This window comes from Alligator mississippiensis, chromosome 6, assembly GCF_030867095.1.
Source record: "Alligator mississippiensis isolate rAllMis1 chromosome 6, rAllMis1, whole genome shotgun sequence".
NCBI lineage: Eukaryota > Metazoa > Chordata > Crocodylia > Alligatoridae > Alligator > Alligator mississippiensis.
This window is the reverse complement of record NC_081829.1, coordinates 58,389,739-58,412,453: the sequence shown is the minus strand read 5'-3', so window position 1 is coordinate 58,412,453 and position 22,715 is coordinate 58,389,739. Positions and strand designations below refer to the sequence as shown.

The 22,715-nt window shown below is 44.0% G+C and overlaps 2 protein-coding genes across 6 annotated transcripts in view; one reads left to right on the top strand and one right to left on the bottom strand.

The window, feature by feature from the left end:
* Positions 1 to 22,715, bottom strand: part of LOC102567289 (steroidogenic acute regulatory protein, mitochondrial) — a 96,805-nt gene that overhangs the window by 13,384 nt on the left and 60,706 nt on the right. The gene's annotated exons all lie outside the window — the stretch shown is intronic.
* ADAMTS14 (ADAM metallopeptidase with thrombospondin type 1 motif 14) overlaps positions 1 to 22,715 on the top strand; it is a 134,668-nt gene that overhangs the window by 65,904 nt on the left and 46,049 nt on the right. For 3 of the 5 annotated variants that reach the window (XM_059729903.1, XM_019484327.2, XM_059729905.1), the window contains exons 5-6: positions 13,077 to 13,160; positions 17,591 to 17,747. In XM_059729903.1, the coding sequence (XP_059585886.1) occupies positions 13,077 to 13,160; positions 17,591 to 17,747 (241 nt within the window). The remainder of the gene's footprint in view (positions 1 to 13,076; positions 13,161 to 17,590; positions 17,748 to 22,715) is intronic. The other 2 variants (XM_059729904.1, XM_019484328.2) reach the window with 1 other exon arrangement.

Here is a 22,715-nt window from a genome sequence, read left to right as displayed (position 1 = left end):
AAGGGAAATGATTGTGTTAGCGGTGCCAAGACAGTCGGAACAAGGGTGAATTCGAAGTATTGATTTTAGCATTATTCCAGGCCAGGGAAGCCTGAGTGTTAATCTGCAGAAGAGAGTGCATCTTTTCCAAGCTAGTAGTAGGATTCCAACTATCTGTTCAAAGGAGATTTTTTTCCTTGCCTGCTGACTGAACAGCCTACTAAGGAGTAGAGGGGTTATAAGTTACAGGGGCAGCTGCTGGAAATTTGCCCTGCCCAGGAATTCATTGGGTGTCTTGAGTTTCTCCTGTATGTGAGTTTCTCAAGCATCACCTGCCAGGACTGGGAAGAAATTCAGGCAAACATCAGCAGAATGTTGAAATAGCATGCAGAGTCTTGCAAAACAGGCACTTCACTTCCCCTCACCTTTCTCTGACAGCATGCTGTGAACAAAGAGGACTGGGACAACAAGAATTGCTGTTCCAAAGGGATTTTTCCACTTAATACATTGGGATTTATAATCCAATCTGCCTGGAACTATACTTTAATACTAGTAACTATATAACTGTAACAGTCTATTGGTGTGACAGAGTTACAAAGTTACAGAGTTACAAAGAGCTCATTATATGCTGAAACATGTGCTCAGGTTTGCTAAACTTGTGATCCTGATTTTGATTCTTTTTTTTTTTAACATTGTTAACTAGTAGAAATGAATCAATAGTTGTATGAATATTTTTCCCTATACTAAATCCATCTTGGATCACGTGTGGGAGAGAAGGCTGTAGAACGGAGGGAAAGGGAGATGCTATGGCTACTACCCGTAGATGAGGCAAAGTCACCCCATTGTGCATAATGTCTTACCTAACAGTACTTTCATTGGAAATCCCTCCCACGTGTGTTGCCACTTCCTTTATTATAATATCAAAGATGGTGGTTGCTGCTTATTTGGCTCAACCTCCAGCTCTTGCTCTGGGATTGTTTCCTCTCCAACCTGTTTCCAGGGGTTGTCCTGAACAGATCCCCCCTGTGTTCACCAGTTGTTTAACACTGTTTTTATTTTGGAACCTCATAGACTAGAGCCTTTCCTCTTCTTCAGTTTAAAGCACAAAAATAGTACTTATGAGGTGCATCTTGGAGTGCTGATGCCTGGCAGCACCCTGCTTTCTGTTTCTTCGTGCATTCTTTACGCTTTAATTTATACAGTGTAAATGAATGGCAGGTACATTGTTATAAAAGTCTGGATTCCTTGTTATGCGTGATCATCTGGGCTAGGGACAGCTATTACACATCAACCAATTTAAGTGATCAGAAACTGGTGGAAACCTGTAACAGAACAGACGTTCAATGCGCATAAACCAGTTTGAAAATGCCTGAAACCGGTTTGAGATAAACCTGGTTGAATGTAGTATCAGACTTTTAACTGATTTGGGTTAAACCAGTTTATGCAATGTCTATCCCCAGACCCCTTGCTGGTTTAAGTTAAACCAGACTCCCCCAGCATCCCAGCATGCTTTCTGGGCTGGGTTGGGCTTTCTGCTCCACAGAAGAACTGGCCTCTCCCCTCTGCTCCTTAGCTGGAGCTTGGTGGAGATTTGGTAATGTCCCTCTGTTGTTTTCTTAATGGGATGATAAACACTGAGTTAGGGGTGATAAACACTGTGTTTTCAATTTGCTGCTGGGCTGGACAGAAGGGGGGGCCCCTCCCTAATCAGAGCATCCTGCCAGGGCCTGGCCACGCCTCCTCAGCTCAGCATTGTGGCAGGGAAGGGAGGGCTGCTCTAGTGCCCCCTGGCTTCTAGCCTAAGCCACTGTAGGCATGTGTCTGCATTTCTGGAATGTATCTTCAGTTACAAACCAATTCAGCCTAGCCAGGTTAGACTAACCTGCAAAGATTAATTCAGGCTCAGGCTTTTTGAATGTCTGTCCCTAGCCATGAGGTCTACTCCAGCCTGAATGCCAAACTCCTTCTCACCCCAAAATATGGGCCCAATTCTGAATTCTTATTCATTCCAGTAATCCCTTACTCACATGACTTTCTCCATTGACTCAAATGAAATTATTTGCAAGAGCAGTGTTTGAAGGTGTGAGCCCTACTGCAGTACAGCAGAACCTTGCTTAAACTTACTTCATTGATCTTCGTATTCTGTAGACCAGGCTCACATAAGTGGCAATTTCTCCCACTCTCTGAGCAAAGTTTTGACTGGTGAATGTGGATGGTGGAGAGTCTTTTATTAATAAAGATTCCATTATTTTTACATAATATATTATGTTACAGTTACTAGTCTGCTATGAAATATTGTTGCCACTGCATTGAACCATGTGAGCTGAAATTAGGAACAAAGAACCTTTTATGATGTATTATCTTTGCTTTTTAGTGGGCTTGCTGGCTTACCTAATGTACTTGCTGAATAAAAATCTACTTCTGCAGCCTTTTAGTAGTTCATACTACAGGAGCTTTTGGGACAACTCTTTGAGGTCATGTCTATAATGCTGCCCTGCAAAGTATTGGGCCACTGCTGAGAAACAACCCTTGTCCCCTTGCCCCTGCTTTGCATGTACTCAGACTTAGCAGTTAGGAAGAGTAGATGGCTTAGAGCATGCTGACAGATGTGCAGGCCCCTGCTGTAACTCATGGCACTTTACATAAAGTGCCATATGTTAGAGCACTCCTGCCCAACCCAACTGATGTTCACCTAAGGAGCCTGCCTGCAGCCAAGGAGCTGCCCCTTCCCCTCAGCCCCACCCCCACTCTCTCAGCTCTGCAGCTTTCTGCAGAAAGGGGGGGGGGAGGTTGGAGGAGGGGATGTGAGCTGCCACCTGGAGTTTGCCTGGCCTGAGCTGGAGACAAGGGTTGGGGGGGGGGGGGGTGGGCATGAGGCAGGGGGGCTCCCATCTATCTGCTCCTCCAAACCCCAGCCAGCAGCTCATCCCGCCTCCCTTTTCCCCCTCCCTTCCTGCAGACAGCCCCAGTCATGCTACAGATTAACCCTAGAGAACACAAGTTCCCTAAGGCACTCTTATCTGATCCCTCATTTGATGAGGGTTAATTTGTCACATGATCTGCCACTTTCAAAGTGCTCTGCAGCCATGTACGTGTGTCACAACATGGCTGTAGAGCAGTTTCAGGGGGCCAATCAAATGATAAATGTAACTGCTGTCTGTGCCCAGAGTGGTCCTGAGCATGTGCTAATTGGTTGGCCTGGGTGTATGTGGAGCAGGAGCAAGTGAAAAAGGCTTGTTTCTTGGCATTCCTGGGTTTGGCCTGTATACTGTGTCTGCTTGTATACAGGAAGTTGGAGGGTCAGGACATAAATTGATACTTTTGCAAACATTAGGATTTCTTGGTGGCTGTATTAAACAACAAAGAACATGATTAATACACACGCTGTACTATTCAAAACTGACCAGCACTCCAATTTTTTTTACTGATGAACTTTCAGACATAAAACAGGTCCATAAACTATAGGTTCCATACATTAAAAAGTACTCAAGTAGTCTGGAAAATTGTAATTCTGGATTCATACAACATCTGCATGAATTTTTACAGAATCTGCAATTTCAACCATAAAAAAGTTTCATAAGTCTGGGTTACATATTTAAAATGTTCATACAGTCTGGAAACTTATGACAGAAGCAAGGATCTATATTTCTGTCTTGGATAAAGTAAGGAAAAGTATTTAAATTAGCTTACCATTCTTACTGATATACTGGACCTTTTTACCGTGTTTTGACAGTCCATTTCTAATATGTTTCCTGACAGTCCAGTTCATAAATTCACCTTTACCTTAAAACTGATAGAGAACATGTGAGGATGTGTTGGCAGCCAGTATCAAGTGAAGTGCCCCAGGGTCAATCCTGGGACTGGTTTTGTTCAATGTCTTCATCAGTAACCTGGAAGATGGGATGGAGTGCACCCTCAGCAAGTTTGCAGATGACACCAAGCTAGGGGGTGTAGTAGATACATTGGAGGGTAGGACTAGGATTCAGAGAGACCTAGAAAAATTGGAGGATTGGACCAAAAGAAATGTCATGTGGTTCAATAATGACAAGCAGAAAGACCCGCACTTTAAGGGAACAGTGTTATGCACCTGTACAAGCTGGGGATCGACTGGCTATGCAGCAGCTGTGCAGAAAAGGACCTGTGGGTTACAGTAAACAATAAGCTGAATATGAGCCAACAGTGTGCCCTTGTTTCGAAGAAGACTAATGGCATACTGGGCTGCATTATTTGGAGAGTTGCCAACAAATCGAGGGAAGTGATTCTTTCCCTCTGTTCTGAACTGGTGGGGCCACATCTGGAGTACTGTGTCCAGATATGGGGCCCCCACTACAGAAAAGGTGTGGACAAGTTGCAGAGAGTCCAGTGGAGGGCATCGAAAATGGTTGGAGAGCTGGGGCACATGACTTCTAAGGAGAGGCTGAGGCAACTAGTCTCATTTAGCCTGGAGAAGGGAAGACTGAGTGGGGATTTAATAACAGCCTTCAACTACCTGAAGGGAGGTTCGAAAGAGGATGGAGCCAGACCTGTTCTCAATGGTGACAGATGATAGAACAAAGAGCAGTGTTCTCAAGTTGCAGCAAGGGAAGTTTAGGTTAGATATTAAGAAAAAACTTTCTCATAAGCAAGGTAGAAAAGCACTGGAACAGGTTACCCAGAGTGGCTGTGGAGTTTCCATCCTTGGAAGTTGTGGAGTTTCCATCCTTGGAAGTTTTTAAGACCTGGCTAAATGAAGCCTTAGCTTGGGTGATCTAGTTGCAGATGGTCCAGCTTTGACCCCCCTGGTTGGACTAGATGACCTTCTGAGGTCCCTTCCACCCATAATTTTCTATGATTCTATGGTTCTATGACTTCCAGATGCAATTAGTTTTTGTATTTCCAGAGATTTAGCTGAGATAGTGGGGCCTACTAAACAAGATGGCTCTGAATAATCTCCTATCACTCCCAGTCCCACTCTGTCTGTACCACCATCTGTAGCAATGCTAATATGACAGGCATTTGAAAAAAAGCAAGGCTGATGACATAAAAATCAAAATATTTTATAGACAAGTTTTGCTGCCAAATTCACATCTGTTTTGTGAGTGGGTGAGGGCCGCAGATGTGCTTCTTGCAGTTGTATATGTTTTGTCACTGGAACTGTACATGCGGAATTGCTTTCTTGGGATTTGTGCAGATGTTTTCCTTAGTGGCTGACTTCATTACCAAAGCCATTTTAGAGAGCTTTCTTACTGTTTCAGACTTACTTGTCCACTTTTCAGACAACTTCCTTTTTGTGTGCACTGCGATAGAGTATTAGTTTTGCTAAAGTACATCTCCCAGAAGCAACTAGATTTTAAAGTATATATAGAGGGCTGCAGGTGTCACTGCTAGACCCTGTAGTCCTTTAGTTTAAAATTTCTTTCTGGTGAAGGTGACCAGCTAGAATAGGGGTCAGCAACCTATGGCCCATGGGCTGGGTCCAGCCTATGGATGTGAGCTTCAGTGGCATTCAGTGGTGAAGGGCTTTGGTTGTAGGCACTCTGCCTGTGCCACTGTGGAGACAAGCACCAGATGAGGATGGCTCCTAGTACCTGCCCACCCACCTGCCTCTGATGTGAGGTGGGTCATTCCAGCCCGCAGCTGGAAAAGGTTGCCTATTGCTGAGCTAGGGGGTTGTTACTGGATACACCAGTGGCTTCTAAAAAGAAAGGATTAACTTATGTACTGGGGAAGTAGAAGAAGCAACATTAACAAAAAATCTTGAGACCCAGGACTGGAAGTCTATCAGACTTGAGGCCCAGGATTATTTTTGCTGCATTAGGTACTGATTATTTTATGACAGAGATAATAATCCCAACAAGTACCTGCACAGGTGTCAATCAGAGCCTCTTTCTACTGAAATGGCACATTTCCATAGTTCCCAAAATTGTCCTGCATCTACTAGCTTGCTGAAATACTACAAAAAACCACTTTCTTGAAGCATGGAGAGTAATGACCACTGGGAACAGCAATGAAAAAGTAGACATAGGATTTAGCTTGCTTAAAGCAAAGAAAACAACATTGAGTATACTCATTTTTTTTCATTTTTTTCCCCCTCCATTGGGTATAACAAAAGGTGGAAGACCTCTAAACTGACAGTTGATTTTTGGAAACCTCCACTTTTTATGCCAAACTCAAGGCAGTTGATGGGGATGGTTGTCAGAGTTTATGGGACTTAATAAAATGCTTAGCATTTTCTGAATGATGGAATTCTTTGAAAGTGTCTCAGGTTGGATCCTCAGGTTCTTAGTGCAGGTTTTTTGGTGGTCTTTTGGGTTTCTTTCATTTTCTGCTTGTCTTCATCTTAGATATTTAAAGAATATCTGGTTTTTCCTTTTTATCTTTGTTGGAGGTTTCCAGTGTGTTTTGAGTCCTTTTCTTAACTGTAGTGGTGTTGGGCATTGATTAATAAGAAATAGACTTTTTCTCATTGTCATGACCCAATGATTTTGTGTGTGCTTCGGCACTGCAGAATTATTTCCCGCCACATGGAGCTTTCTTTGCACGGTGCAATTCTCAGCTGCAGAGAGAAAACCCCGGTGCAAAGGAGTTCCTGCCACTCGCATGCGAATTCGTACCCCACTATTGGCTGTTTCTAAATTATTCCCACGTGGCGGCTAGCGATTGGCTTGCTAGCCGTATAAGAGGCTTGAGCAGTTTCCGCCCAAGTCGGAGATCTCCGGGGAGGACCTCATTTAGGGGGACTCCGCATCCATCTTGTGGAGAACTCTGAGCCACGTGGTAGAGCCTAACAAACTCTGCGCGTGTCTCGGAGCCGACCGGTGGTTTGATCAGCTACCAAGGCTCTCTCCCCGTCGCCGCACGATCCCTTGACGTACCCTACCTTGCGTGCTCGTCGAGAGTCACCTTTCGGACTCTCATTTCAGTCGTTCCACGGAGCCTAGCAAACTCTGTGACTGTGTATCCAGAGCTCTGTTCGTGTTTGTTTTGTGGAGCCTAGCAAACTCCACGTGTGTCTTTTTGTAACTGCAACTCAAGAAAGTTTTTCCTGCCTGCACCGCGACCACCTACGGTGTAAGTAAAACAATCTTTAATCAACCCCTACGCGTCAGTGCCTAATTCTAGTTCGCCGTGCTGACCTTTTCCCCAGCCCACATGCCTGGGCTGCTGCCCACAGCCCCTCGGCCCCGACATGGCGACGAGGATGGGATACGGGGAAAGCACGATAGAACTAGAATTAGTTGAGAATTGCCCTTGGCGAAGTGGGAAACGTGACATAGCAAGCGTCGTGGAACTGGAGGCGCATATCGCTTCCCGCCAGGCGGGCGGAATGGGTGAAAGGTTTATCAGCGGACGCCTTCCGCTGAAGGGAGAAGAGGGAGCTTCCGAAGACGGAGCCCCAAGAGAGAGGGAAGTGTATCTTCACCCTGCGGCATTCGGGTGTATAATGAATGATGAGCGGGTCCTGTTTCGGCCCCTCGACACTGTGTTCCTCGCCAGAGTCAACCCGGCAGGCGCGGTAAACCTGACCCTCACCCAGGAGTGTGCCCGTTGCCTAAGATGTGCTTGGGAGAGTGAAGAACCGGTGCCGATCGACCGGTTTGCCCCCTTTATGGTGGTGTCTAAATTGGGGGGTTGCGAGCTTCCATCCGAGCTCCACGAAGATCTGGAGACGGAGGGACGTGCCGCAGATGAGAAGGTGGCCCCAAAGTACGACAAAGGGAGAATGTTAACTGCAACATTTCGTACCATAACTGATTTGATGCAAAAAAATGCAAGTTTAAGAGCCCAGCTGCGTATGGCTGTTCAAGCGGTCAAAGAAGCGGCTGCGAAAGAAAATCTTGAAATGTCATGCCAAGTTGGCGCTGAGCAAGAGGGAGACCATGTGGAAGAACCAGAAGAGAAGGGTGGAGCTTCGGAGGAACTTGCGAGAGTTTGGCCGGCGACCCCGCCCACCGACGCAGCGTCGCTTCCGGCGACCACGCCTTCTTGCCGACGGAAGGGAGAATCGAGCGGAGGAGTGCATCCGCCCCTCCTGCCTGAAGCAATAACAGCAGCACTGACTCCCGAAAGTAACAGCTCATCCTGTGGCCACGATCAACCCAGTGACTGATGCACAGGGTGCAGTTTGCACTGCCACCTGTCACACTCATGTTTGGGCGGAGCTACAAGAGCTTTACGAAAAATCTGAGATGGAATCTGACGACGCTATAGTCTCATGGTTAGGACTCATGTCCGTGGAGTTTGAGTAATCTTCTGCGTCAGTTGTCACGACTGCGTATCCTGATGGAGCCAAGAATATCCAGTGATTGGGAACATCGACACCCGACCGAGGCTCAAGGCGCAAGACATCGTGAATCCGATCTTCCACCATTGCCACAGAGAACACCAGAGGAGCGATTCATATTTGGATTCCTCCTACAGTGTTCTGGACTCAGTAAATGGCAACTTCGGATTTGGGGAGACGTAGGCCAATGGCGATTGGCACATGAGTTGGGTTTTCATTATTTGGAAGAGCTAGACGACGGCTCCTCGACGATTTCATCTAGTTTATCATGCAAGAGAGAGTTGGCTCCACTCTAGCCATGTTTAAACACCTGTATTATATGTTTTGAGGGAGTGGTAGTGCATTTAACTAACCACCCTATCGTGTGCGGGTTTTTGTAAATATTTTGATATACGTTAACTTATTTTCTGAGAGTTTTGTTTACAGGTTCAGGACTCAGAGTGCATGGCGGAGAGAAGCCCTGAGAAACAGAGGGACAACATCATCGGCAAAAGCGAGGGCTTGATGCGCGCCTTTGCCATGACGCCCACTGAAGCCCTGATCGTGCAGTTTTTGTTATGAATCTGGTTATGTGTGCATGTGTATGTGCTGGCTATTATTTGATTCGATCCCTAGAGAACGAACTTTTTATGTTAGCTAATTTTGTGTTTACCCGTTTAGTTCAACAACCAGTTGTGAGAGCTTTCAACGACCTGAGTGACGAGCATGTGGTATAATTCAGCTGTGCCTTCAGCAAGGGGGGATATCATGACTCAATGATTTTGTGTGTGCTTTGGCACTGCAGAATTATTTCCCGCCACATGGAGCTTTCTTTGCACGGTGCAATTCTCAGCTGCAGAGAGAAAACCCCAGTGCAAAGGAGTTCCCGCTGCTCGCATGCAAATGCGTACCCCACTATTGGCTGTTTCTAAATTATTCCCACGTGGCGGCTAGCGATTGGCTTGCTAGCCGTATAAGAGGCTTGAGCAGTTTCCGCCCAAGTCGGAGATCTCCGGGGAGGACCTCATTTAGGGGGACTCCGCATCCATCTCATGGAGAACTCTGAGCCACATGGTAGAACCTAACAAACTCTGTGCGTGTCTCAGAGCCGACCGGTGGTTTGATCAGCTGGTTTGATCAGATGGGATCAGATGGTTTGACGTGCCCGGGCTGCTGGCCACAGCCCCTCGGCCCCGACACTCATCTTTTTTTGTATACTTGAGTTGAATAGGTGTTAACAAAAAAACAAGTAGGCAGTTTGTAAGAAAGCAACTTTCCACTCAATTAGTCAAGTTTCATGTGCTCGGTATATAGTGCCATGGTCTTATCAGTTCTCAAGCAGGCCAAAGTTCTTCCAGGAAACAATAGGGGATTCAAGACCTGAATTTCTAATTTAAAAAACCACATGGAGGAAAATCCTTTTATTTAAAGAGTTTGGAGTGGGAACATACATCCATTCCTACTTTCTTTAGGCATCTAGAAAAGGGAAAGAAAATGTCACAAGGCTGTATTTTTTCCCTTTGTAAGATTGCCTGTTGCTACAAACGTTGATGCATATTTTATTTTATCTGTTGTTTCCTAAACAGGCCCTGGCCCTTTAAACTATACTGTTGTTTCATTTGGATTTCTCTGTGGCTTCTGAAGTGGTAGGTCAGATTTGACTCATTGGTGTAACTAACAGATATGGACTTGCAAATTACTAATTTACTTGGTTTGATAAGATCTTTTACCTTTCCCAGAAAAGACATTTTTCTTCATAAAACATGAAGCTATTAGGACATGAAACATTTCCTCCCATTCAATGAATTCAACCTCTCCACTGGAGGCAACCACTCATTCCAGGATGCTCTATACTTGACGTAATCTCCTCTGGAAATTGGGCTATTTTGGACTCTACTGACAACAGCAGCAATGTCATCAGGCAGCAAGGAACACGATCATTTGAAAATGTTGCCTCTTAAAATGAGACATATTAAAAAAAAGGGAAGATGTTAATTCTGTAGCCAGCTGTGTGTAATTTTGTGAAGCAGAATAGGAGTGAGGGAAGAAGGGGGAATAGATTTAAGATGGACTTTGGGGCAGTGTTTAAATATCACCATGGAGATTGTTTAAACAGGCTGTATGTAGGGTGTGGGTGTGTGAGAAAATATTTATTTAGTGTTACTTCTTTTGAAGAGTCAGTGTTTTGCCATCTTTGGAGACAATCAAACCACTATGTTCCAGTTTTCATTTGGGTTATGTGATAGGTGCCCCTGAAAGAAAGGATATTTTACCCTTGTCATCTTGCTATTGGTTTTGCTTTATAATATTTTTCTTAAATAAATGGAGGGAAGGTTATCTTACCCCTTCCTGCTCCAATGGGAACTGGAATTGGAGGACTCCATAAGTTGATTGTGTAACTAGCAAGCAAAAAGAAGAGAGTGGCATGGAAATAAGAGGAGAGAGGGAGCAGGTAATGTGTTCTGGAGAGACCTCATACAGTAGAATTCAAGCAGTCTTGTTCAAGGAGAGAGGGGGAGGAAGAGACCTGTGTGCTAGAGACTTTTGTTTTGGTAAACACACACCTTTGAAGGGACAGGAAGTTATATATATGGTGTGGGCTCCCCCAAGAATTCAATGCATGATGTGTGTAAATTGTCAGATAAGAAACTGTACTTACATTTTGCTTTGAGAGGAAGTTTTGTTCTTTCATTTTTTCTCCCAGAATAGGGAGCAGCTTTAGGGCCTTAGTCAGGGGGCTGAGTAAAGCAGGCTAACTGGAGAACTTGCGGAAGGTCCTGGCAGAAAGTTCAGAGGCATAAGCTGTTTCTAACTTGAGCTAGGTTTAAGATGCAGGGTAAGGTCAAATTGTTGTTCTGATATTTCCTTTTGTTTGTGTGTTCTTATACCTCCGTCTGCATCTCAACATATTACTGATTTCTTATGTTTGCTCTTTTTTTTTATAATCTTTCTGTTATCTTTTAACTTGCTTATAATCAGGCTAAGTGTGATTTCAGAGTATTTGACTATACTAGCAGGCCTCTTATCCAGGAGAGTGAATCTATCTTTTCTGAACATGTGACCGGATAAGGGTGTGATTCTACTAGCTTGCAGCATCCCTTCTGTTGAGCTGGCAAGACCTAGGTGAGGCAGGTAAAGTTGAGGTACCAGAGGTCAGAGAGGTGAACTTTGGAGCATCTCAGTCTGTTCTCAGTGGGCATGAATGACTGGTGCCTCCTGAGACTGGGGGACACCATGGCGGTGAGTGGGGATTGCCCGCAGCTGCTGCCGGCAGTGTCAGCAGTGGAACAGGGTCGTGGCGGGGAGGGTGGCAAGCAGCAAGTGGGGACTGCCTGCAGACACCACCAGCTGTGTCAGCAGCGAAGGGGGTGTGCGAGTGGCGACTGTCTGCAGAAGCCAGTAGCAGCTTCAGTGGTGGCCAATCTCGGGGGGGCATGTGCCCCCCACCCCTCCTACACATTGTTTAAGTCAGTGGTGAAGCAGCAGACAGCAGAAAGGGGCACCTGGAAGGTGTGAGAACACTCCAGGAGTGTGTCTTAGAGGCACCCCTGGCCACCTCTGGTGTCATGGCATGTCAGACTTGAAGGTAGAGTCCCACCACACAGCAATGGGTTGGGTCACTGTCTACACTACATGTATAACAGCTTCAGCTGTAAGGGGTTAGCAACAAAATGCTTTGGAGACACTGGCCCTATCTGCACATTTCACTTAATGCATGATTAACCAATTAATTACACTTTAAGTGGTTACCTGGCCACGCATTTATTCAGTTAATGGTGTGATAAAAAGAGGAATCAGCTAAACATTTCTTCCACAGAATACCTGTAATAACTTTGTTGATGCTTCCTATCATGCCATTAATTGAATGTGTGGCCAGGGACCCTTGTGGCTGGGAGCCATGTCAGCTGATTAGAGCTCCCAGCTGGGGGGACCAGTGTGCACTACTGAGCCTAGGAGCTCCCAGCTGATGCTGGCTCTCAGCTGCGGAGCACATGCCTCTGTGGTTGGGAGCCCCATCAATTGCTAAGGTTCCCAGCAGTGGGGATGCTTCAGACACCCCTATCCATTGGTGCATGAAGTCAGTTGCAGTCTCTCAGCCACGGGGGTGCATGAAAGCACCCCTGAAGCTGGGACACCACATCAGTTGCAGCATCCCTGCTGTGGGGACCCCAGAGGTGCCCCCCTGACTGGGAGACCAGGTCAGCTGATGGGACTCCTTGCTGTGAGACTACATGGTGTGCTGGCATGACTGGGAGCCCCATCAGCTGAGGGGGACGTAATTTCCCTGCACCAGCAATAAGCACACACGAGCACCCACAATCATGTCTCCTGCCATGCATTTGTGGCATTGCAAGAGATGCAACTGTGTGGATCATGCATTAGATCCCATCGTGTCTTTACCTGCATGTGCAGAGGGGCCCACCATGCACAAGGATGGTTGTTCTCCTGAAGGTTTTAAATACCCAAACATTTTTGTTACAGTAAAGGCTGCTGCATCATATCCTCTGAACCCAGATTATAGCATAAACTCTCCTGCTGTACTTCAACAACTGTGACATGGAGATCTTTGCATATAGAGTATGTATGTGTTAATGCTTTAAATATAGACTTGGGTAATATATTAGTGATGTATACTAAGAGGAAAGGAGAAGACTGCAGCTGATATTAGCACCTCTAGTATCTGCAGATGAAATGGGTAAATCCCTGAGGTGGCAATCTGCAGAGTATCTCTGATCACATGTCCCTGTGGGATAGAAAAAGGTAACAGGATAAGTGTGTTCTGGATCTTTCTAAATTCATTTTTCAAAGGATTTGCATCATTTTCACAGTGTTTTTGTCTTGTTTTTCTCTGTAGGTGGATGAAATATACCATGATGAGTCCCTGGGAGTTCACATTAACATTGTTCTGGTCAGAATGATTATGGTGGGATACCGACAGGTAAGGACAGGGATTGAGTGAGCAGAAGATGCCATCTGGGGCATGGGGGAGGGAGATCATAATATAAAGTGTAAACAGGCTTAAGTTTAGGGAGGCAGTGAATGTCCAGACTGGGTTACATCTTAAATAAACCCCTCCAACTAATTTTCCCTTCTGTCTGGACTTGCTGCTTTTAGATTGGTGTACATGTCTGGGAGGATGACTCAGGCTAGTTGTATATTATTGTTAGAATTAGGGATCTTCTCAGCCATGGTTCTCCCTGAACCAGTTCTCTGTGAGGAAGTGTTTGACATCCAAATCTCATGCAATATGGTTTTAACCGCAGAAAGTCCACAACAAACGGGATTTCAACACAGAACCTTGGAAGATGGAAAAAAAAGGGGGAGAAGAGTTCATTTTGAATGCAGATAAAATTATTTTTAGAGTAATATCATAGAGTAGCAGTGTAAAATTGAGTAGAGTAAGGTAAATTCTCTACTCTGAATAGCTATTTTTGATCTTTTGCTAAAATTTAAAGGGTGATGGATTTCTGTTTAAATATGAAAAATTGCCAGTGTTCCATTTGCTTTTAGCAGCTGTAATATGTTCTTGCTTTGCAAATGGAATGGAAACTATCTTGACTCTATCTCTCATGTGAGGCTTGCTGAAGTTTCTAGACTCCAAAATTTTTTCTTTTACAGAAAACAAACGTGAGCATATCTGTATGGTACAGTATCCCTGTGGCTGCTAACTATAGCACTGAGCTGGGTCTGTGTGGAGTGCAGCAGAGTTAATTTCTTTGTAATTATCATCTTATTTGGTGAATTGAAGTTAATTTTTAGTTGCAGGGATTTTCTGTCACACTGCTGTGCAGATAGGAGAAGCACCTTTTTTTTTAGACCCTAAAGAATTTGGCTTATGCTTTTTTGTTTACTGTATACAGCTGCAAGGAAAGGGCTCATTTTGAGGAGAGGCACAACAGTCAGTTGTCACCATTCACCAAAGGGAATTGGTTCAAAGCAAGTCTGGCATAAAGTCTAATGACAATAATATTGAGCACTTAAACCCTGAAAATTGTTACTATTCATAACAGCTCTCTTGCTCATGCTCCAGACACATTGCAGTCCAGCTGAGCAATTGCGTAAATGCTGTCATGGGCAGAGATGGATTTAAGCACTTAAGTGCTTGTCTGAATTGGGACCTGGTGATTCACATCCTTACAGCCTGGGATGAAGGTTAACCAATCCTTATAAAGGTCCATCAGGTAAGTTCTTCCAAATGAGGAAGCCAACTCACAGAAAGGCCACGAAAATTGTCCAGGGTCACACACTGAATCAGTGGTAAGGCGAATATTTAACATAGGATTAGTTCTCTGGTCAACTCATGGGAAAAGGTTTTGCCTCTGAATGAAGGGGACTCAGGTCTTATGGGTTCAAATTCTGATTTGTCACTTATTTGCAGTATGATCTTGGACCTCCTTGTGCTTATGCCTCCATCTGCAAAGTTGAGATAATAGTATCTGAATAACAAGGCTGATGTGAGACCGGCCAGCTGTTGTGGAGCACTCTGAGATACTCTCATTAAAGGTCCCACAGTAGAAGGTCTACGTACAAAGTTTAAAGCGCCAAACTAACTTCATGTTTACATCAGTGTAACTGGTCTGTTGGTTGCTGGCAGTGTTATATTTAAATGCATAAAAACACTCTTTTTACTAGGCAGTCATTCAGACTTACCTGAGTCACTCAGTATCAGTTTTGGAATAGGAAACAATTAAAAAGCATCTGTTGGAAGTTTCTGGCAAAACGTGAATTGCCTGGTATTAAAAAATAGGGGGGAGGATTCTTTATTCAGGCTCCTGGAAATGGAGAAGCCATAGTTTTCTCTAGCTAAGAAGCTGTTTAAGAAAAGCCTGTGTCTATACAACAGAGCTGGTGCTAAGCTGGTTTTTTTAGCAGTGGTCCCTGAGGACTTAGGTGAGCAAAACAGGCAGGCCCTGGAGGTTATTTGGAGACTTAAGGCCATGGTTTCTGAAGTTCTGGCCTTGACCTAGCAGTTGTGTAAGGGGCTGCTGACTAGACTACAACACTCAAAGACTGTAGCTTTTAATAGTGGATAAATATGGTGAGAAAAAGCACAGGAGAGTTTAATGTTGGGTTTTTTTTTGACTGATTTGTCAGAAGGGATTTTATAAAGCTTGTTTGAATGTGGTATTCAAAGCATTTTCCTTAGAACATAATGCAATTTGGTGCACTTTTTTAGGCAATTCATTACCCTGTTGAGAACATAGCTGGAAGATTCATTCATCTCTACGCAGACCAACTCATCAGTGTAGTTTTCTGTGTGTAGTACATAAATAATCCTGCCAGCTGAAGAAAAGAGACATTGTGTAAGCTGTTGTAGGTAAAAAACACTAGCATTTTCCAGGAGAATACTGGTTACCACATAAATATTCTTGGTGAGCAGAAACACAGTGCACCCTAAAAATGATTCTCATTATTTCCCAGGGGTATAAGGAAAAGATTGAGACAGCCTACAGTGTGGCAGGTATCAGGTTCATCACCTGGTCTAGCCTTGTGATGATATATTGAAGGTAGACAGAATTAAAAATCAAAAAGTGACAGCTAAGAGCTTGTAAATGGAGGGGGAGGGGATGAAAACCTAAACACCTCATTTTGTATGTAGGGAGTCGGATGACCTCCTGAGTTTGCTTCCAACCCTAATTTTCTATGATTCTAAGTTAAATCTCTGCCATTGGGGATCCTGTATGATGCCCAAGGCCTCATGGTTGTTTGGGTTCAGAGGAAGACAAGAAGGTAATAGGATTGCCAAATCTGACTGAAGCTATTCTGGGAGATTTTTTTCCCCACCATGACATAATGTCATTAATTGTACTGTTCAACCTGTTCACAATATCAGTCTCCTGGATTGCTTTCAATAGTCACTGGGAGATCAGTACTGATTCCAGTAGACTCCTGGTCAATCCGGGAGGGTTGGCAACCTTAGAAGGTAATGCTTAGATGTTTGAATCTGCATTTGAGGAAAAGCTCAGCCAGCTACTAGATACCTATGAGTAATTGCTGCTGGAATCCTCATATAGCCCCTGGCTGATAACATATGACAGATTAAACAGGTTTAATGTTTCCTCTTGATTACTGATAAAGTTGCCAGCTTTCTCTGAAATCTCAAGGCAGCTTCCTAGGTTTGTTTTTTGCTTCTTGATTTTCATTTTATAGTATAAAAAGTTTTTAAAAAAAATCACAGAAGAGACAAAGTTTCTCATAGTCTTAAAGATGTGTCAGTTCAACAATTAGTTTATAACCAGTGAAGCAGATGGAAATGTCTGCAAAGCAGATGCACTATAGGAGTTGAGCCCTTTGTGGTAAATATATTTCCATAGAATTTTTAGAATATAGTTGCTCCAATAAATGATTTAGGGGGGTAAAAGAAAAGAAAATCAGAATCAAGGAAGTTACTGTAAATGAATCACAGAGTCTCAAATGCTGATTTTTATGAGGATCTTAGATGTATGGTTCAAGTTTTTCAAAACTGGGCATTGCGATGCTCAGTTTTGCAAGGTTTAAGTAACAATTACAATCCCATTTTCAGAATGACTTGGGTGTCTAGCTCCCATTAACTTTCAGTGAAATTTAGGCTCTTTCGTGCCTAAGTCACTTTTGAAAATGGGACTAAGTTATGTTACCAAGGTCCTGCAGCGCTGTGCAGAACAGTGCCTAAATGCCTTTAAAAATTGGAACCAGGTACCTTTACTGGAAGTGATATGAAAAATCAGTGAACATTTACCAATGGAAACAAAGCTCCAAGCCTCAGTTCTTTGAAGGACTTTTCATCTATTTGCTATAAAATCACAGAGCAATTCAATCAAAAAACTGCTAGGTACTAATCCCCTAAACTTTGCACCACCCCAAGTGGACCCTACTGCCTAGACTTAGCCTCTCCTTCCTTTTGTTCTGCTACTGAGCAGCCATATAACCAGGTGGGGAGTTGTTAAGGTTTTAGAGGCTGCAGCCCTGTTATCTTGTCACGGGATGGCTTAATGTCTGAGTTCTGACCTTTTACTTCCTGAAGCCACAGGATGCATTCTGGACAGTGATGCCTCAGCCTTTAGTCTTTCTGCAATAGATTGAGTGGGATGTTGCTTACTAAGTATGGGTCATTTTAAAAGTCAGATCCTCTGTGCTCTGTATGAAGTACTAACACAGCTTTCCAGAAGAAGTAGGTGTTTACCTTTAAGTCCTTGGCCAAATTATGCCTTCCCAGTGTACTGTATTATTGTTTACTGTATATCAAGCAACCTCCATTGGTGGTGATGGTGTTGCATATCTGGTGTCAGGGGGTTCTCCATCTGGAAATCTTTCCTATATTTGCCCCCAAACTCTGGCTAAGGTTATTTTCCTGCTAACCTACTTGCCTTTGTTTTCTTTCCCAACTAGTCTGTCAGCCTGATTGAGCGAGGGAACCCTTCTCGGAGCCTGGAGCAGGTCTGCCGCTGGGCTCATTCCCAGCAGCGCTCAGATCCAGAGCATGCTGAATACCATGACCATGCAGTATTCCTCACCAGGCAAGATTTTGGTCCTGCAGGTATGCAAGGTACTGTATTATCTCCATCAGGTATGTGTAGTTTGCTGGGCTTGAGGGAAAGCCAGCAATTGAAAAGGATTTTCCACTGACACAGTCTTTGTCTCAGTGACCTTAGGTAATTGTCCAATAGGCCTCTGGAAAAAAGTTATATAAAATAGTATTTAATAGGACAAATGGAGGCAAGACAAAATTGGAGTATTAACTTGACCTGGAAAAAAAAAATCAAATGGAAAAATCCCTATCAATTAGATACCTGGGACAGCAGTCATGGGTAAGTAAAACCAAAAGGGCAAAGCTAGTAAGATGAAATGTAAAAAGAGGTTACTATTTCAAGTCATCTCATTGTGCTCTGTTGAAAAACCGCTGCAATCCCAATATATTACAAACTGATTTTAACAGAGCCAATTTCTTGGTCACTATAGAGCTGAGTGAGAATGTTCCAAAAATTCAGGGCCAGAGGTACAGTTTTGACCAGTATGCCAAATGCCTTTGCAATTTGCAGACTCCTGTTGACCCTTGGCCTTACAAGCAGTGGTGACAGTTTAAGAATTCCAAAGCTCAGATGAACAGGTACGGGTGAATTTAATGTAGAGGCTTTGATATTGATGTTTATTTTGAAAAACAAATGTACATGGCAGGCCTTCTGCAGCAGTATGAGGGTTAACTTCTTTTATCTTAGCATGTTCCAGGATAGTTAATACCATCACCTTTAAAAGATTGATTCCAAACTCCCTCCCACTCATTCTTTCTCTAATGGCAGGCATAGGAAAAGAATCATGAGCTAATCTTTGTTAGGCTTTCTGTGAATAAGGGTCTTGAGTTGATAGAGAATTTGAGGATTAATTACAGTAGATACCCAGAGGTCATTAAGGTCTTTACATTACATTCTTGAGTGAGGTATCGGGTGTCCGAACAGTCTGTATCTCAAAGTAGAATGCCTGGCTCAAAATGCAAAGAATACAGCACTAAACCATTGACTTCAGAACCCAGAACTTCTTGGGGAAGTCAAATTTAACACCCTCCTTCATTTGGAAACGTGGTTTAGAATTGTATAGCTATGGTTGTGAAATATTTCAGTTTTCCAGAACCTTCCTGGCCAAGTGACTGTGTCCAGATAAACAAATTAAAGGGCTTTTTTTGCATGTAGACAAATGAAGGAGACTTGCAAGACTCTATCTTGGTGGGAAGGAGACTTAAAAAAAAAAAATCAGTGTGGGATTTACCTGTGATTTTTATCCCAGGGTGAAAAGGAAAAAGCGTTGTAAGAATGTATTTGGGGGGGGGGGGGGGAGAGATCTAGGGCTTCTGTGACAGAGGGGTTCTCTTTCCAACTGGCCGAAGCTTGCAGGTAAATCCCAGTGTGAGAAGCTCCAACCTACAATATGGAATCAAGGTACATTCCATAGACACTCCAGTCCCTGGTCTCTCATCTTTATTTTTTATCCCCCTCCTTTCTATGTAATTCCAAAGGGCAAATTTGCTTTCAATTGTGTCCCATGTGTCCTTCACGATGTCACCCAGTTTTGCTGGCATGACTTACTGTGACTCTTCATCAGAAACTGTTCTTCCTTCTCCCCTGGTAGTGGAAGGGCTAGGAAGCATGGCTGAGCAGATCTGTCCTAATATGGAGATAGACTGCGAGTAAGACCTTACAGTGCATCTAAGCAATGGACAGGGGGGATCATAACTTATCAATTTCTGACAAAAAATGTATTAATACTGTAATGGAATAATGTTTCTTCACTTCTTCTGCAGCAGGTACACAGGGCACTATAGTTCATAATGACTATTTGTTACATTAGAACTTCTACTTTTCACATAACTCATCGCTCCAAAACGTTCATCTTCTGTGCAGAAATTTTTCAGGCTTCATCTTTGCCTGAACTGATCAGATGGACCAATGATCCTTCAAAGCTGGTATGCTTTCTCTGACAGCAGCTAATGCCAGATATATCAGAAAAATAGCTAAGTTTTCATAATGGATGATAATGTGATAACATGCAATTAGAGGAAGTCTAATTGCCAGCTATTATTAACTGGGACACTATAATTAACCATATAAATATCTAGCAATATTTTGCATCCTACTGCGAGGCCCACAGGTTAAATATTTTCCATATAAAGTTATCCTTTTTTATCCTCTTTTACGTACATTCACTATTCCCTTTCTTTGGTTTTATGTTGTGAGAGAAAAGTGACCTTCTCTATAGAATACACTTTTACATGCACCTAAATCCTATCCCCTGTCATTCACTCTAAATATATTGACTCAGTTTTCATACAGAAGACATTCTATAGTCTCTAATAATTTTTGTTGTCCATCTCTGGACTATTTCTATTTATTCTATATACCTTTTGAAATTATTTGGCCTGAACTGGACACGCTATTTTAAGGTCTGGTCAGTGGACATGCAAGGGGGTTAATATATTTTCAGTATCATACTCTATCACTTTCTTAATTCAGTAATATCTTCATTACCTTTTGGACATGCATTTTAAGCAGAAGTTTTCAGTAAGCTGTCAGCAATTACACGCTGGTCGTTTTCTGACAGTGATTTAGTTTGTTTGTCTAGTAGGAAGTTTGAGTAAAATTGCTTATCCATTTAAGTTCCTATTGGATGAAAAATAAATGCTTCCCATTTAGAACTACCAAACTGTTTTGTTTTTTTTGTTTTTTTGTTTTTTAGAAAAAGGCCACATGGAAAAGAGCTTGGGAGGCAGATTTTACCTGTGGAAGGCTAGTGACTTGACTGTGTTTGAAAAACAAGAAAGCTATTACATTAAGAAATCATACTTTGAAAAGTGGAAAGAAGCCCTATGTAAAATATCAGTGCAGCGGATGAAGAGTTGCTGAACATAAGAAAAAATGTTCAAATCCATTAGGCACTGAAAATGTCTGTTATTTGGCAGATAATTTAATCCATGAATGGTACTTGATCAGTTATTGAGTTGATTGACTACCATTAACATTATTTGTTAAATAACTTATTGATTCAGACTGGCAAAATTGTTGACTAATGTATTGGCTGAATAATACTAATCTATCCATTCTCTTTCAGTAGGTGTACATATTTCATGCAATGAAAAATCATGGTCAGGTATTTGATAAACTACTTCATGTTGAGTTCTTCTTAATAGGAGGTTAGGAAACTGCTGCTTGGGAGATGCCTGGATCTTGGCTTAGCTGTATAGCCTCAGTGTTGTCCTTTTAAAATCTTTTGGTCATACCAGTCAGAGGCCTGATAATTCCTGTCCTGGTTCACACTTCTTCCCACCTGATTTCTCTTTACTGGGCTGGGTTTTCAGTAATGCCAGTGTATCCAGTGATGTGGCCATAACAGGCTGTATCTGACAGCACAGCCCAGTAAAACACAACTGTATTTTGTCTCCCCTGCTCCTATCCACTCTCATCTATTCTGGGCTCCATATAGCTCAGGCTTTAAACTACCTCTTTTAGATTGTTTCAGGGAGGTCTCTGTTTTGTTCTCTTGACTGAAATCCCTCTTTAATAACTATAGCAACAAAGGGCATTTTTACGTACGCTGTGGGATGCAGCACCAAGCAGTTTAATTAGTGACCTGTGCTAATTAAAAGTGATCGTGTGTCACATGATGTGCAGCAGCATCCCCATACTGATAAAATGGTGGCAGGATGCTTTGAATTAAAGCTCATTGAATGTGTTTAATTTCAAAGTGCCCCACCGCCATTTTTTCAGCATGGGTGTGGCAAAGTGGGAACTCCTGACTAGCCACAGTGCTCGCCTCCTCACCTGCCTCTGGGCATGCTGCCCGCCATTCTTTCCTGCCATGCCTTGATGACACATAATTAAGGTGTTAATTAGGCAGGAGGCTGCCCTTTAAATTTCCTGGTCTCCTGGGCCTATGTATGCAGCTCCAACCACCCCTGTACTGCATCTCAAGCCTCGCAGATGTTCCTAACAGCTGAGCTCTGCTCTGACCTGAGGCTGGGCTCAGCTCATCCCAATGCTAGACCTCTTGCTTTCTGCCCTATTACAGACCACACTCATACTACCTCTCTCTCACTGAGGCCTTTCCCACTCCACTACCTCTCACACTGTCTCTCTCATACTGCCCCTTTGCAGGGCCACTCTCATACCGCCCCTCCTTTTCCTGGGGCCACACTCACCCTGCCCTCGCCTGAAGTGTCCTGGGGCTTGTTTCCCTGCACTCTCTGGTCAGCAAGCGCATGGCCTCTTGAGCATCTCCTGCAACCATCATTCAAGCGAGAGCTGGGTAGTTTGCAGAACGGTGGAGTGACTCTGCCTCTAGTCCCTGACTGGGTTGCTCACCCATCTGCTCTGATTAAAGGGCTCATGACTCGCCCCATTGTTTACCTGTAGCACTTCCTCAGCCACTCCATCCAATTGGCCTCTGGCCCACCTGTGGCCTCAAGCACCTGAAGGCTTACCTGGACCTAACCTGGCCCCCATGTTAGCAGGGCCTACCCTCAAGCCCCCTGCTCACCACGACCCACTTCACGCTCTTATTTCCCAGGGCCTTATGTTAGGTCCCCTGATCATGGGGCCTCACTACACGCCCCTCTCGGCAGTTGCATGTTGCCACTATATCCCGGCCCCTAACTGCGGACACACACACACACACACACACACACACACACACACACACACACACAGAGTCAGGGGTCCTTGCCTAGCCTCTGGGTGCCTTGCCTCTTCACTAGGCTCCATAGCCCTTGCTAGGCTCTCCAGGCCTCCCAGCTGCCACTCTGGTGCTGGCTGTCAGGTGTCCCACGGCACCCCGCCCTACACCTCCACCTTCACCTCCACTGAGGCGTATACTCTGCCCCCCTACTCTGGGGCCTGGGGTCACACACATGCCCCACAGGCTCAGGTGGCTGAAACTGTGCCTGACCCTACTCTCCAGGGTCTTGCACCCCACATAGGCTCAGGTGGCCACAGCTGTGCCTGGCCCCCAACTACCTCTGATGTTAATTGAC